This window comes from Oreochromis aureus, linkage group 14 (assembly GCF_013358895.1).
Source record: "Oreochromis aureus strain Israel breed Guangdong linkage group 14, ZZ_aureus, whole genome shotgun sequence".
Lineage (NCBI taxonomy): Eukaryota > Metazoa > Chordata > Actinopteri > Cichliformes > Cichlidae > Oreochromis > Oreochromis aureus.
In genome coordinates, this window is record NC_052955.1 from 6,377,090 (window position 1) to 6,393,301 (window position 16,212).

At 41.5% G+C, this 16,212-nt stretch overlaps 3 protein-coding genes across 3 annotated transcripts in view; 1 reads left to right on the top strand and 2 right to left on the bottom strand.

The window, feature by feature from the left end:
- Positions 1-7,156, bottom strand: part of tyw1 (tRNA-yW synthesizing protein 1 homolog (S. cerevisiae)) — a 57,536-nt gene extending 50,380 nt beyond the window's left edge. The window contains exons 1-7 of the mRNA XM_031739956.2: positions 6,948-7,156; positions 6,565-6,680; positions 6,288-6,425; positions 5,677-5,778; positions 3,006-3,200; positions 2,552-2,830; positions 212-328 (exon numbers count right to left, since the gene is read on the bottom strand). Coding sequence (XP_031595816.2) covers positions 212-328; positions 2,552-2,830; positions 3,006-3,200; positions 5,677-5,778; positions 6,288-6,425; positions 6,565-6,680; positions 6,948-7,011 — 1,011 coding nt within the window. The 5' untranslated portion in view covers positions 7,012-7,156. The remainder of the gene's footprint in view (positions 1-211; positions 329-2,551; positions 2,831-3,005; positions 3,201-5,676; positions 5,779-6,287; positions 6,426-6,564; positions 6,681-6,947) is intronic.
- Positions 7,157-8,161: 1,005 nt separating this feature from the next.
- Positions 8,162-11,180, top strand: sbds (SBDS ribosome maturation factor). Its single transcript, XM_031739979.2, has 5 exons — positions 8,162-8,391; positions 8,574-8,703; positions 8,794-8,994; positions 10,261-10,425; positions 10,629-11,180. Exons 1-5 carry the CDS (start codon positions 8,264-8,266, stop codon positions 10,752-10,754), a joined length of 750 nt encoding a protein of 249 aa, XP_031595839.1. The 5' UTR covers positions 8,162-8,263; the 3' UTR covers positions 10,755-11,180.
- Positions 11,181-11,374: 194 nt separating this feature from the next.
- Positions 11,375-15,274, bottom strand: LOC116320392 (claudin-4-like). Its single transcript, XM_031739995.2, has one exon. The coding sequence runs from the start codon at positions 13,299-13,301 to the stop codon at positions 12,615-12,617; it is 687 nt and encodes a 228-aa protein (XP_031595855.1). The 5' UTR covers positions 13,302-15,274; the 3' UTR covers positions 11,375-12,614.
- Between the last annotated feature and the right edge of the window lie 938 nt (positions 15,275-16,212).

Genomic DNA, 16,212 nt, shown 5'->3' on the forward strand with positions numbered 1-16,212 from the left:
GATGATGACATTGGAGTGACAGTTTAAAATGACTCAAGAATCACAAAAGTGCAGGTTTATGAGGGGAATTGCTAAGTATTGTATACACAACTCATATTTACAAGTACAAATACTCATCTCTGCTTAGTTCTAAGGGTTTCTAATGTGTGAAATAACACGAGCATATGTATTGCAAAAAGTGGTGCTAACATGTTGGCGGAGGAAGCCTGACCTTTGCTTTCTTAATGCTGTTCATAATATTTCCCAGATCCTCCACGTCGAGCACCGTTTTTTTCTCATCTGGCAGACCGAACTCATCTTCATCACTGCTGGATTCCACTAGATCATCCTGGGAAAAAAATAAAAGAAGAAATAACCAAGCAAAAAAAGTGATTAATAAACAAGGTCAAAATGGAAAGTCGGGGACACGGTGATAAAGATGAATGACATGTAGTAAAGAAAGACTTGCATATGGTCCAATCCATAACAAATTTAAAAATAAAAGTTGTGATTGAGTGAGTGTGCTGATGTGGAACACATTTATTGAACATCGTTATGTCCTCCTGGGCTGCCTGATTAAATAAGAAAACAATGTACGCGTTTATGGCGTTTCAGCAGATTTATCACGACACATGGCCGACATGTGCAGCAGGAGAATAAAATGCATGAGTGGTACAGCGGGTACATAAATCACCACGATGGTCCCCTCGCCACAGTTCTCAGCTCCTCTCGGTTCCGGCTGAATGTCACCTCTGCTGAGTGTTGCAGACAGAGGGGAGGAAGTCTCAGCTAGAGTTGGCTCTGAGGTCCCCGCTACCATGACAACTGATCATCTGTGTGTGCTGTGATGCATATGAAGACTGTGTGCGTGTGTGTGTACATAAAATGTCTTTTTGTACTTGTGAAATGTGTAATTTCAGAGAGCGGTGGGGGAAAAAAAAAAAGTGCTATTTTCATATTTTCACATGATGGACTGGTGTTAAGTGAAATACAACAATTTTCATGCAGAACATTAAATAATGCCACGCTGCACCTGAAAGTGCACATTGCTGCTACTAAATAAGGACCTAATAAGCCAAGAATAATACTCCTGAGAAATTCAGGCGTCTGATCTGATTTTAATCACATTGTTGGAAGAGTGCAACATGAAGCCATTAGCCTGGCCAGTCTGTTTCAGACTCCTGCTTGGATTTCTAAAGTGCCCGTGTAATGTCATATTACATTATCCTAACCCAAAGGACAATTCTCCAACTAGATGTAAGCTGGATGCTTTCTCTATCTTTCTTTCTCCAGTTCTCTTTACCTGCTTCATTTATATTTAGACTCAGTGGGACAAGCCTGGAGTCAAATAGTGAGGAAATAATATTACAACATGTGGTACCATATCCACAAGGCTGTTCTGATGATAGTTAACATCTTTATGTGGGTGTTTTTAGTTTTATTCGCAGGCTGTCTATAAAAGATGACAGAGGCACCCTGATGTCACCCATGAATTTGTGAACTCTTTTCACACTCTTTTTTTTTTAAGCATTTTGGGTGTCCATCATAGCCTTTTGGAGAGAGAGAGAGAGAGAGAGATCGATATCACTGAGACATCGAGGACAGTTGTGGCGCATGTACAGCAGTGGCTTATAAATCACATGCTAGGCCCACCTGAAAGCTTACCCTGGATTTATCCCCATTTCTTACTCTAAATGTAAACATAATGATTTCATTAAGTATTCAATAAGACGTGAATCACCTCTTGCTGGCCTTTAGAAACCACTTGGACATTTTTAAAAGCAGAACCCATGTCTATATTTTATATTCTGACTATAGTATATAATCTCAGTCAGAAGCCAGAGAAATCAGCATTGTTTCACTCAGAAGCTTGCTTTCAAAATTACATAAAAATAGAGACAAGCTACCAAATCCTGGACAAGTGGTGTAGACCAATAAATATTTTTTCTGTCTGTCACACAGCAGGTAGACGTTTGCTGAAAAAATGAAGAACAGCCGAATGAATGTTCAGAAACTAAATGGCTTATCAGCTAGTCATTTTAAGCACAAGGCCAGCCTTCACCCACAAAAGAACAGACTGGGTGATAATTAACATGAAGTATTCACAGCTTTGGGCATCAGCAGGGGCAAAAGGGGCGTTTGAAATACTGTTATAGATAATAATATTAAGATATACTATCTTAAAACAATCACGCGGAGAGAATGACAGAAGCAAGAGGATGTCTCCTTTTCTCTGTCTGGGTGCTGGTTCCCTTCAAAAGAACAGGAAGAGACGTCCAATTGCAATTAAACACTGCTCCAAGCTTTTCACTAGCTGTTTTTTCTGAGAAAATGTTGTATGAAAAGTTGCTAAACCTTGAAACAAAGTTTCCAAGTTGGCAATAATGAAGTGAACTGATGCGTGATAATGACAGCTGGAAGTGAGAGGCGTGTCAGGCTGCCAAGCTGAGACGGTACAGGCTCAAACATATTTAAAAGCAAATATCTGGATCCCAAAAATGTGAATAGTTGAATATTTTGATCAAGACTTTAATAAAAACCCACCATTAAAAAACAACTTTCCTGCCCTTACCTCAGAGCTGTTATTCTGTGGAGAGGTCTTCTTCTCTTCTTCCTGTCGCTCTTTCCTCTTGTTCTTACAGGAGCCCTCAGTCTTACACTTCCCACTGCAGTTCTTTTTCTCGCCCTTTGCCAGAGTCTTTAAGCGGTTCAGGAACTTGACCTTCCAGGCCAGGAAGTCTGCCTGGATGCTGCCATTAAGACTCTTCACCACATTACAGTCGCCTTCTCCCCTGGTCATGATTCGTCTGCCACTCAGCATCCACAGCCACTTGTCCACATTTTTACACACCTGTAAGAAAAAAGCAGGTTGAATTCTTAGTAATTACTGAAAGCAATGAAGTGATTCAGGCTTAATAAACTGCTGAGCTACAGCCTTGAAGCTTTAGATATCCTCTGAATAGCTGACTGCAAAGAATATTATCAACCAGTGTCATTCTTCTCATTTTCTGGAAACCTTTTCGTACCGTGTTGTAATGGCCAACATAGACAGAGTTTCCAAGGCCAAACACTGCATATCTGAGCCCTTTCAAGTAGGTCTTCCCATATCTGAAGTCAGTGGATGCCTCTTCGAGCCACTTGCAGAACCACTCAGCATTTTCTGTGGGCTGTCCGTCAGTGTAAGTCGCCACAAGAAACACGCACACCGACTTACTGATGCACTAAAGGGAAAGGTAAACACAGCACATAGGAAAGAGTTAAACAGGAGGAAAAAAGCTTAGTGTTTCTTCATTCAAGGCTTTTTTTGGTCCAAATATGGAAACACTTGTCTTTGGGACTCAGTAAACTAACTAGAGACAAAATGCAGTGAGATGTTAATACACTAACACTGGACACTAACTGGATGTACTGCTGACACATAATTATGTACCAGGTAGTCCTAATTAATTAAGCAGTTACTAACATCCTACTCTCGCCTGTGGCTACAAACTAAGCAGCAGCAGATGCATTAAAAGAAGCCAGTTGAAGTGGTATAGGCATTCCTAGGTGAGGTGTTTTCAGCATGTCCAAATGGAAGCAAACCCCAGGGCAGAGCCAGAAGAAGCAGAGCCAACCGTGAAGATGTTATGTTTCCCGGCCGGCTTGGGAATGTATCTGCATCCGGTGGAAGGGAGACGCCAGAGACAGGGAAGTCTGAGCAACTCTGGTTAGACCGCTGCTGGAGAAGCAGTGGAAAATGGATGGTGGATGGTTTTTGTTACTGAACCAACATTAGCTCACATCCATAAATAATACAGTCATCTATTTTCTTCCGTTTATGTAACTCAGGGTTACAGTTGGGGAGGTATCTATAAACAAAAGGCAGAGTACACCCTGGACAGGTAGATGGAAGCTGGAGTATCCAAAAAGGTACATGGTACTCCAGGCACTCCGGCTTCCTCCCTCCTCTCCAGGATGTACCCCGCTTCTCACCCTATGACAGAAGGGACTGGTTCCAGCACAACCATAATTGTGTTACCTGGTGATGTGGTGCTGATTATACATAAATCATAAACAAGCTAGCATATTTAAACTGAACTAAAGCGCCTCATATGCAGTTTCGGCCTTGTCATATTTTTCCCCCCACTGCTCAGGTGGAGGAGACGATCATCAGAGGTGTATCAAGGTTAATAGCAACCCTCAGCGGGTACAAAACTCACATTAACACCTTGTCTGATGGCTCTGTTCTATTTCTTCTTCTGATAAGAAGAAATAGAAAATTCTCAGTAAATGGGGAGTTTTTGCTTTTTTTGTGTGTTGCACGGTGATTTTGAAGCTCGCTAAACAGTGGATGAAATTAACATCTGACACAGACACCAAACACAGTGACGCTGCAGTCTCACAGTTCAGCAGAGTCTTCTCCAAGTCCAAAACTCAATGCAAATTTCCTTCAGCAAAGAAACTTAAAATTGAGTCTCTTTTCTTGTATCAAACAGGGTTAAATGTGCCAAACAAAAAGGTTCCTTCTTCACTGATGCCTGACCAGTAAATCAGTTGCACTGAAGGAGAGATGTCTGCAGACACATTTCACGTAGAGCTTTTCTGTCACTGAAAACTGTATCACTGTCCCTTTGAATACATAGTTATTTTCCTTTTTCTGCTGTCAACCAGCCAACCAATCTCCCATTCATCTCGAAATGCAGCACAGAGGGAACACTGATGAAAACAATCCATCTTGCTGCAGATGAGCAGGATTAGTGTAACATGTTTGCTCTCTGCACCGGCCGTTTGAAGGATCAAGCCGAAATGAAGCATAAGCTGAGCTGGCAGTAATAGAACTCGAGGCTTATCACGGCAGTGTTTGCTGTCGAGCTTTCAAAATAAGAGTTACGATTTTTATTTTCCTTTGGTTAAATCTGTTCTAATCTTCCCTGGAAGAACACACGGGCAGGTCTTATGAGCTCACAGTTACATTTTAGAGATTTAATTAGAGCTGCTTCTGAGCATCCTGTAAACAGCATTTAATTGCTTACAGAGTGCACATTTGAGAGTTGCATTAATTTTTCATTTATTCTCTATGATGCCACAGGTAGGGGTGATACTGCCAGTGACAGTTTGCCAGGTCTCCTTAGAGGATCTGTGGAACCAGCTCCAAGTTTGGGTTTGGGGTGTAGACACCATCTTCCTTTACATATTAGCCTGCAAACTTTCATTTTAAGATAAACTATTAGACAAGTATTACTAAATACTAAATAGTAGAATTAAATATTTGGCTTGGCCCATATGCCCTTGAACCACCCTCAGTTATGCTGCTAGTGGCTCTGGACCTCTGGTGTTTTGTTGTGCAACTAGTCTCTGGTCACTTTCCCTCCATATGCACTTACATATCAACATTGCATCCCATTAACCTTGTGCCTTCTCCCTTCAGTGGTGTCCATGGTTCCCAAGATGCATGGTCCCTGTCTGGCTTCACTGGTCCACCAACCAGCCAACTGTGTCACTTGTGTGTTGTTTGTCATCTCTGTGCTAACCTTCTCTGTCTATACTTTCCCCTTACTCCCCAACCAGACTTGGCAGACACCTAGCATGTCCCTGAGACTGTGAAAGGGTCCACAAAGTGTTTTGCTCACAGGGTGTAACAGTACAGGGTCTCTACCTTACAGTATAAAGCAGTCTAATATGAAACTGAAAAGCATCTTCTGCTTTTGGTTGGCTTACCTCATCAGCAAGTTGATCATCTGGATCGTAGTCCTTCATATCAATCACCTCGGCTGGTAAACCCAAAGCCTTCACCTCCTCTGACAGCTCGTTCGCAAAGCCCTGAACACATGGAGAGTATAAATTACCATGTGCTGGTACTTTTCAAAAATATTATTGACTTAGCATTGCTGTATGCAACAGAAAGCTTTACTATCACCGTGCTTTGTGAGATGAGGAGTGCTACTGATGCATTACAACGCAGTAACTTTACCAAGCTACAGTAAAAATATGCACAAGAGTAATGAATTGTTATTGCAGACTGTGAAAGTTACACAGGAGCCTCACTACAGAAACTGTTAATCAGTGTAGTGATTCAGGTTGTTAATGGTCTGTAGAGTAATTATAATTACTATTATTACTATTCTGTTTTATTTTTAAAAGGGTAATGGGGTTTGCATGCTTTGCTTATGCCTGTCTACAGAGCTAGAATACAACACAGTGGCACGCTCTGACAAAAGAGACAGGCTGGAAAACCAACAGGAGGTTTCTGATCAGTGGCTTCCTCTGTGTCTCATATTTTCTCTGCTCTCATCTGGTCACTTTATATTTGCAGGAAACAACTTTTGTACCTTTGCTGTCCCGGTTTGTGAGCCATAGAAGATTTTGACTCCTGACACATGAACCTCCTTGGTCTCTCTGTCGTTCTTCTTTGGAGCTTTGTCGGCTTTGTCATTCTCCTCTTTGCTGGAATCTTTAGAAACACTTTTCTGAAAGCAGATCAGTGCAGAGATAAATGGATAGGCTTCAGGTCAAGACAGCGAGACCTTAAGAAGCACTGCAGAGACCGTTTAGAGAGACTAAAACACACAGACAGAAATTAGAGTAAGGTATGAGTAAGTGCCTCACCTTCTTCAGTAAGAACCAGAGGCCAAAAACGAGCGCAGCAGCTGAGTACAGGTACAACCTGCTGTGCCATAACCACATGAAATAGCTCTCAGTGGGACTGCGGGCATCCTGAGAGACTGGAGGGAGAAAACACATCAAACTGAGTCCTCAGATCCTGAGCTGCTATGATGAAGAAAACAGCCACACCATATACGTTTCTGCCAAACCACCATTGACCGCATGCAACAACAAAATACAATTAAATCCCAACCTGAAACTAGCTGCGAAAATAAAAGGCGGGGGACTGGCGAGCAACGCATGCTAACTAGTAATGCTACCCTCCTTTAGCCAAAACACAGCTTGAAGAGAGTTTTCAGTTGATTTAAATATTTAAATAAACTCACCTTTTGAATCCGAGGCAGACACGCTGGAGGCCAAGAGCAATATAAATACGATTAAAGTTGGCATTGCTGCAAATAGTAACAACTTTAAAGCACACAGTCCTCAGCGCCTGAAACTGTGCGCAACCATATTGCCGACAGGAATGCTGGGAAATTGAGTTCGGATCTTCCAACGGTTTGAGTTCGTTTACTTATGGACAGTCAGACAAAAAGCAACTGAAGTTAAATTAAACGAAAAAAAGGATCTTCTTGGATTTAATTTTGAATATTTCACTCATTCATACCTATACCTATAGGACTGGGTATGCTTTATTTTGAAAGTCTATAGCGGAAGTGGTTGTATTACACTATGTCTGTTTTGATTTCTGTTGTTGTTTCCAGAAGGATTTTTAACTTGTCATTTTTATTTTAATTCCTTTTAAAATCTTGTAAACTGACGCCAGATGAGGGCATTCGGACATTAAAATTAATGCAATGTCAATTGAAATTAAACAAATAACTGCACTTGAGCTTTCTGGCAAGCTAGCTCGGTTACATATAGCACCCCTAGCTTCTCCGTCGTTTTTGTAGGTCGCCCTCTTGTGGTCATATAGAGGAACTGCAATAGACCTATTAAAATATGCTAATGTTCAAATTAATTACAAAACTGAAGATTGAGAAAAGCTGTAAGCTGTTTTCTGGTAATTGTGTTAACTTCCGTGATAATATGACAACTATTATTAGGCGCAATCACTAACGTACAGAGAAAAAGTATGATAATGTAGGAGGAAAGAACTGCAGGTGGCTTTAAATTCAAACGGACACAGTGTATATTTTCTGCCCTCCAGTGGTCACAGCGGCAAACTGCACACTTAAATTCGTCAAACTAGCATTAGTGGAGGCATGACAGTGGCATTCAGCACTTCCGATTATTCGTTTCAAAATAAGACTTACACGTAGTTTTTTAATACTTAACGCTGTTAATAATTATAAATAATAATAGATTGTGCTGTCAGACATTAAATCTGATGTTATCTCATAACTCTGCAACCATTAATCTAACAGTGCCCGATTTATATGGCATTTTATTTCGAAAATGATGACAGTTTGAAAAGTTACATTTCATAAATATGTATTTATTTATGCATATATGTATTTATTTTACTTATTAAACGAATAACAAAAAAGGAAACAAAACTGACTCGGAACTGATGTTCGAAGTCATAGTTTCACACCGAACAGCCATTTAGGGTACACTCGGAGAATACGGGTGGTGTTGTGACAGCGTACGTTTCTTATCAGCGGTGCTTGCTTCGCAATTGTTTGTGGTAATCGTAAATATGTCGATATTTACGCCAACGAATCAAATCCGGCTGACCAATGTAGCGGTGGTGAGGATGAAGAAAGGCGGGAAGCGATTTGAAATCGCCTGTTACAAGAACAAAGTTATGAGCTGGAGATCAGGAGCGTGAGTACCAGGAGATGTTAACGCCTCCTGTGCCTGACTGCTGTTTTACTTCGTTGTTGCTAGAGGAAACTTTGATTATCATCAGTATTAAATTCATTTCTCTGTCACTTTAAATCCTCTCGATGGTCGTTACAGGCTAAATCAGCTAAAAATGCTCCAAAAAAGTCATGTTTTCATTGCAGAGAAAAGGACCTGGACGAGGTTTTGCAGACGCACTCTGTTTTCGTCAATGTTTCCAAAGGCCAGGTGGCGAAGAAGGATGACTTGACCAAAGCTTTTGGGACTGATGACCTTACAGAAATCTGTAAACAGGTATCAAACATCCCCATGAGTACACATTGTAAGTATAAGCCATGCCATTTACTCTATGTGGGCTTGTTTGTTTTGTTTTTTCTCCTGAAGATCTTGGCCAAAGGTGAGCTCCAGGTGTCAGACAAAGAGAGGCAGAGTCAGCTGGAGACCATGTTCCGGGATATAGCTACTATTGTGGCAGAGAAGTGCGTCAACCCCGAAACCAAGAGGCCATACACAGTCAGTCTGATTGAGCGGGCCATGAAGGACATCCACTACTCTGTCAAGCCCAACAAGAGCACAAAGCAGCAGGTGAGGAGGATACAACGTGTTTCCCTTTCTTGTGTTGAAACACAGCAGGGTGCCTTGTTTTCCATCCATGTTCTTTATATCCATCTCGGGCTTGAGGAGAGGCTGCCGTCTGTCCCAGCTGTGTTTTCTATACATGGCAGGTATTACTGCCAGATACTGATAGTAATCAAGGACATCGCAGATATTTGGAAACGATATACATGACAAAATTAATAAATAATCATACTGGTAGGCAGAATAATACTGACTATACTCAGCTGATCCTTAATTAATAAATGTTTTCCAATACATATACAATAAATTTTTTTTATGTATTAGTAATTCTTAGAGTCAGAGTTGGAGTCAGGGCGTAGATGGTAAATGGACTGGTTCTTATTTAGCATCTTTCTACTTTACCTGAGCGCTCAAATCCCTTTAAGCAGATATCTGGAGAGCTCAGAGTAGAGGTGCTGCTTATTCATGTCAAAAGAGCCAGTTTAAGTGGTTTGGGCACCTCTATTTGGAGGTTTTCTGGGTATGTCCAGCTGGTTGGAAACCCTGTGGTGGACGCAGAACCTGCTGCAGAGCTTAAGTTTGTTATCTGGCCTGAGAGCACCTCAGGATCTCCCAGGAGGAACTGGAGGCTTAGCATGGATCCAACAGCAACTTCAGATGGAAAATAGTGCTCGAATGGGTGTATTTTCCTGTAAAGTCATTAAAAATAATGTTAAATATATTTTAAAAAAAATCTAATTCATCCATCCATTTTCTTTAAAACTGGTTATATATAAAGGTCTTGAGAGAGGTGGCTGGCATCTACCCCATAGCACTAGGGCATGAGGCCATCCAGACTAACACAGAGACAACCTCAGGCTCTCACATCCACCTACTGCCAATTTTGAATCACCAGTTCCTCTGATAGTCCAAAGACTATGAGATGAATCTGGAGCACTTAGAGAGAACCCACACAGATACAGGAAGAACAAGCAGACCCCACTAGAAAGTTCAAGCCAGGAACCTTCATATTTTTTCAGTAGCTTGAGTTTTGTGTCTAAAACAAATAAATAGATGAGAGTGAATTCAAAGTCTTTTGCCGGTGACAAGTAAACAAAGAACAACTAAATGTTTGAAGCTCGGTGGTCACACATACTCTGCCCCTCTGACTTCAGTTTGTCGGTGTGGAAGTTGTTGCAGTTGTAATCTGTGTATTTCAGGCCTTCTCTGCAGTGAATGATGATACTGTTATTTAAACGTCCCTGATAAACAGATGTGTGCTGTTGTTTTCAGGCCCTGGAGGTGATTCGGCAGCTGAAGGAGAGCATGGAGATCCAGAGAGCCCACATGAGGCTGCGGTTGGTGCTGCCAGCCAAAGAGGCCAAGAGGCTGAAGGAGAAGCTGAAACCGCTCCTGCAGGTCGTGGAGAGTGAGGATTTTGATGAGGAGCTGGAAATGGTGAGCGGCGTTTAATGATATTTGTGGTTGTGACTGAATAATCTCTACTTTCATTCAATAATATAAACAATTACATGAAGCTCTGCAGATCAGCTTTGTGTTTTTTTTTTAACTGAAATTTTGTCTCTTACCATATTATAATGTAAGGTCAATATTATTATCCCTTTATTACTCGTGATTTTTCTCACGTGTGCGTCTGTCAGGTATGTCTGGTGGATCCCGGCTGCTTCAGGGAGATCGATGAGCTGATCCGCTGTGAGACTAGAGGCCGAGGCTCTCTGGAGGTTCTCAGTCTCAAGGATGTGGAGGAGGGAGATGAGAAACTATAGTAACCCTGCCTGTCAGGACTCTGCACCTTATCCACACTAACACGCTTCATTAGTGCACACAGACTGCAAACTCATGAAAAAATCAATGTTTATGGTCTGATATATCACAATTTCAGCCACTTTCACCCTGTAAGGATTAATTTGACTGAAAGAAGTTATGATTTGCTGAGTGGAATATATTTTGAAAGCAGGTATCAGAATTTATGCCTGAACTTTAAAGTCGGTGGTTATTTCTCATGTTTTCTCTTTTATTTATTCACTTTTTTTAAGACGATTACTAATTTAGCAGAACATCTACACAAAGTCGTGTGCCATGTAGTCGTGCTCAGTAACCCATCCTATTATCTGTGGATAATTTCTTTAACCTGGTAAATTCTATTTTATTATAATAAGTTTGGTCTGCAATAAACACTATACAAAATATTATCTCTTGGGGGATTTTTCTCATATACGCTGTTTTGCAGAGGCAGCACAGTGGTGCAGTGGTTCGCACTGTCTCCTCACAGCAACGGGGTTCCTATTGCCTTTTACCTAATTACAGCGGGGAGGGGCTCCAGGCCCCCAAGACCCAGAATTGGTAAAGCAATTAAGAGGATGGATAGTAAACCAGCACAGGGTAATGACAAATTCACCTCCGTTTTATTCTTTAAGAAAAAAGTAATGTACAGAATTCCATGGAATATCCTGTTTATCTTAAAGGTGTTCAGAAAAGTGACAATACAGCATTTGTAAATATCATTAGTAGAAGAAACTATAAATTAAAAGTGAGGTGCAGCCCAAAGAGTGATGCAAATGTTATTGTTTTTTTCATCAGAAATCAAACGAGAAATACAGCTGAGAAATCAGAGCCTCTTTCACACATGAACATCAGAGAATGTCAAATTCAGAATGAGGATATTTTCCACAGTTTTCCTTTCTCACATGCAGCACACACAGGAAACGGTTCACTTCTGCTTGTTGGATTATAATCTGTGCTTTTGGCACATCGGCTTAATCTGATATAACGCAGACTTTGTCCTGTCCAGCAGCGTCACACGTGTGAGCTCTCGTATGCACTCCTGCTGGGTGATGCTGGGTGAGGTTGTAGTGCCTGATGTGGTGCTGGTAGACTTTAATCCGTGCAGTGATATCCAGATGCTGGCGTTCTTCTAGAAGACTGTAATTGATGTTTGTTTCCCGCTGCTTATTGTGTGAGGAGGACGAGTACGTTTGTGGTTTTATTCCCCACTGGGCCACAAATATTCATCTATTCAGAGACTCTGGCTTTATTTCCATCAAATATTTTCAAAAGACTGAAAAACTGATGGTTATATGATTTTTAAATGCCCCTCACACCTCTTCTACTGCTCAGTGGCATAACTAGTTAAAAGAGAAAAAGTCAAACAACTTTATTAAAACATTTTTCTAAATAATTTGCAGTGCTTTAGTTCAGTGTTTAACTGTCTCCCACAGTTCAGTCCATGTAAAGTTGTATTGCTTTATTTACACAGTAAAATGTATTTGTGCAATAAGTTTTGGGATCATTATTATCTGTCAGAATTGGTAATTTCATCAAGTAATTCAACAGACACCCAAAAGTATCACTTGAAAGTAATTTGAACTGTATAACAGTACTGCATTATGAACAGTTTGCTATCTTCACTGGAGGTGAAAACACTGCAAAGCAACATGCAAAGTTAAAGTCGTGCCCACATCCTTATCAGTAAAACTAGCCCCATGATACATGACTTTCCAGTGCTGTGTTCATTACTTTTAAACCAGTGCATCATTACCTAACCTGCAGCCACAAGTTTTCTTCAGCTTTTGCTGATTTTCCAGTTTAATCCCTCACGCTCAGTTAAATGTTGCATCACAGTCCTCTCAGATAGGCTCTGATCTGCGTTCGTACTGGCTGTGTGTGAACGTAGTCCTGTTGATCCTGCTCAGTGGGTGACTGGCCTCCTCCTCTAGATTTGGGTACCTGCTGTCTGAAGTCTGCTCCTCCTGCCTCTGAGCAGTTGGGCATCTGGTGGTAAGAAACACCCCACTGGCAAGCATCAAGCCAAAAGAGATCCATCCAAGGTAAAGAGCAGGTCCCCAGTCCCTTCGTAGACCCACAGCGCCCTCTAGTGGCTGACTGGTGTGATGGCACGTCCAAGCTATGGGAACCAACAGTATGATCCCTGACAAAACAAAGAGACTACCAGAAAACACTTTGATCTGGCCTCGCTGAGGGAACCACACCATCCCCACTGTTGCGATCACTGAAGCAAAAGCCCCAGCACCAATGGCTGCCAAAATCAGGGCTCTCCACGTCCGAAAACTTCCAGAAAGAGACATGAGAGACCGGTAAAAGGAGCAATGCAGGCTGCCATCGTGGGCCAAATCCCAATGATCCCATTCCAACCACACCCCGTCCCAGTAGGCAGGCAGAGTAGCTGTGGTGTTGTCCACGGTGCCGCTTACTTTCCACAAGGCTAGGCAGCGTGTCAGAATGGCACATAGCCACCCGATGGCGCCGAGGCCAAGGGCAGCCAGCTCCAGCTTCTGCGCTAGCTTCTGCTTCATGCCGGGTCCTCCTCTTCACTGCAGACCTGACTGTGTAACCAGAAACAGCTGGCTGCAGGACACAGTGGGGTGGGGTGTTATTTTAACGTGCATGTGCATGTGTGAGGCAGAGATCATTTGCTTGTGCGCCTGCTTGTTTTGCATACCGTGTTCAGAGAGGGGAAACAAGTTCTTTGGTATTCTTGAAAAGAAGGCACCGCGTGTCTACAGCTGGGTGGAGGAGGGAAATCCCTGTTTGCCCTACCATGGTTTCAAAACAATCGCTTTCTCACAGTTGCTCAGCAGAGGGGGGAAAACAAAGCTTCTACTGTGTGCTCATGTTTTAGCCACTGGGCCATGTTTCTGGGAAGTAATTTGATCTAAAGAGCCACAAATTCTTGCTGATTCTGAGATTTCTCCCAACAGGTTACTAAATCTCTGTGTCACTAAGAACAGTGACTGCAAAATAATAATTCAAATGACACACGGTTACTCTGCAGCTTTATTCTGAATACTAAGAAACAAGTCACAATCACAAAAGCTTTCAACGTGGAAAACATTCTCTGTTTAAGTTCACAAAAACCTCAGACCAAACTACATGAACGCATGCACAGAAATACAAGGAAACAGGAGAAACCCGGGCACATCGGTTTGGAAAGAATACAGCCAGTGTCAGTATTAGCTGTACCAAACATACACTGAACTATATTTCCCTTATATGAAAGCCTTATTATTCAGTTGCAAACATACAGAAAACATATCAAATGTATGTTGCAAGTGTATGTTCATATATTTAATCTCAAGTTTGTCTTTTTTTTAAAATATCTGTACATGCATGACAAATTAAAGGAAAAACTGTAACCCTTGCTTCCATCTGAATATAGGATAAACTACCTAAATTACATGTCCTACATTCAGTGGCCACTTTGTTAGGTACACGTGCTAATCTGCTCATAAACACTAATAATCACATGTCAGCAACAAAATGCATTTAGTCATCTAGACATAGTCACGATGGTCTACTGAAGTAAGAAAGGCAAGTCGCTTTAAACATGGCGTGGTTGTTGGTGACGGACAGGCTGGTGTAAGTATTTCAGAAACTTCTGGTCTACTGGGATTTTCACCCACAGCCATCTTCAGGGTTTACAGAGAATGATCTGTAAAAGGGAAAATATCCAGTGACCAGCAGCGTGTTGCTCTGCCTTGCAATGTGAGAAGAGATATTTTACTGTTATTTTATCATTGCATCAGAATCATATAATAAGCATTGCATTAAAGCATTTATTGAAGCTATTGACATGACATTAAAGTTTGGATGACAGTGATTGTTATAACCTCATGTTAATCTTCTGTTTACAGGTGTGAGCATAATCATAGAATTTTCATTGCAGGGGTAACCGTGATCATCTTTATACACATTGCAGTTTTGTGCTTGTTATAGAGTTGTGCTCAAGTTAGTAAGGGTTAAAAGCTACAGTCAGCGGGATGTCTGGCTGATCTATTGAGGGGAGTGACTTCGAGCATAGAAGGCCGCACGCGCTTACAAAACACTGATATCATGTTATTCTTTGTGATCTTTTATTCAGTTATATCTTTTATTAAGTTTTAAGTAGTGGCAGTTGATTAAACAACATTCATTTAATATTACATACCTGATTCAGATTATTACACACGAGCTAAGAGGTAAAAGAGGGTGTAGTTCAAGGTTAGGACACACACACACAGTTAGTGAGTTCAGGGTTAGGTAAGAGACCAACTAACACTCTGCAAAAACCTTGTAGCTGCAATGTTGTGTCTTCATAAGGGACAGTTGGCTCCAGGAGATAAGTGGGAGTCAGTGCCTGCCCTCGAGACGGAGAGAATGTTCCTTTGTGGTGTCAAGAGTTGTCAACATTGTTTGTACCGCACCTGCTTTACGCATGAGGGGGCGTTCTAATACCCTGATTTCATAAAACTACTGTTCTGTGGTTTCATTAAAATCATCGTTTGACTCAACCCGGCCGGACCAGTGTTGTTATTGTGGTTTTCCTCTTGTATCCATCTCCAATACTTTTGAACCCGTAACAAATGTCAGAGGTCAGAGGCAAAGACTCCTTCAAGCTGATAGGAAGGCAACAGTAACTCAAATAACAACTCGTTACAGCCAAGGAATGCAGAAGAGCATCTGCAAAAATGTAAAACACGTTGAACTTGAAGCAGATGGGCTACAATAGCAGAGGACCTGTCCCGGAGAGTGTCATTCCCATCAGCTAAGAACAGGAAAATGAGGTTACAAATTGCAAAGGCTCACCAGAGTTAAGCTTTTCTGGGGAGTATCATTTGGACCAGCTGTGACAGGGTCAGAGACATGAAAACATGGATCCATCCTGCCTGAATACTGAATATGCTTCAGTATTCGAGTGGTAGTGTAGTGGTGTGGAGGATATTTTCTTGGCACACGCTGGGCCCCTTCATAACAGCTGATCATTGATTAAATGCCTCAGCCTGTCTCAGTATTATTGCTGACAATGTCTGTCCCTGTATGGCCACAATATACCCATCTTCTGATAGCTGCTTTCAGCAGAATAATGTCCCTTGTCACAAAGCTTCAAGAAACAAGTTCATTTTTTGATTAATATGGTTACAATAAGTTCACTGTACTCCACAGTCACCAGATCTCAATCCAATAGAGCACCTTTGGGAAACGTTGGAACAGGAGGCTGCTATCGTTGATGTGCAGCTGACAAATCTGCAGCAACTATGTAATGAAGTTATATCAACATATACCAAAATCTCTGAGGGATGTTTCCAGCACCTTGGTGAAACTATGCCATTAATAATTAAGGTAATTTTGAAGGCAAAGGGGGGATCGACCTGTTATTAGCAAGGTATAATTAACACTGTCAGGTGAGTGCATGATAAACATTTGTGTTCTGATGGGATAAGTCTTTAT

Excerpts from the sequence above, each read along its gene's own strand:
- sbds (XM_031739979.2), top strand. The coding sequence starts at position 8,264 with ATGTCGATATTTACGCCAACGAATCAAATCCGGCTGACCAATGTAGCG. Across the intron at positions 8,392-8,573 it reads ATGAGCTGGAGATCAGGAGC|AGAAAAGGACCTGGACGAGG; the intron begins GTGAGTACCAGG and ends TTTTCATTGCAG. Across the intron at positions 8,995-10,260 it reads ACAAGAGCACAAAGCAGCAG|GCCCTGGAGGTGATTCGGCA; the intron begins GTGAGGAGGATA and ends TGTTGTTTTCAG.
- LOC116320392 (XM_031739995.2), bottom strand. The coding sequence starts at position 13,301 with ATGAAGCAGAAGCTAGCGCAGAAGCTGGAGCTGGCTGCCCTTGGCCTC.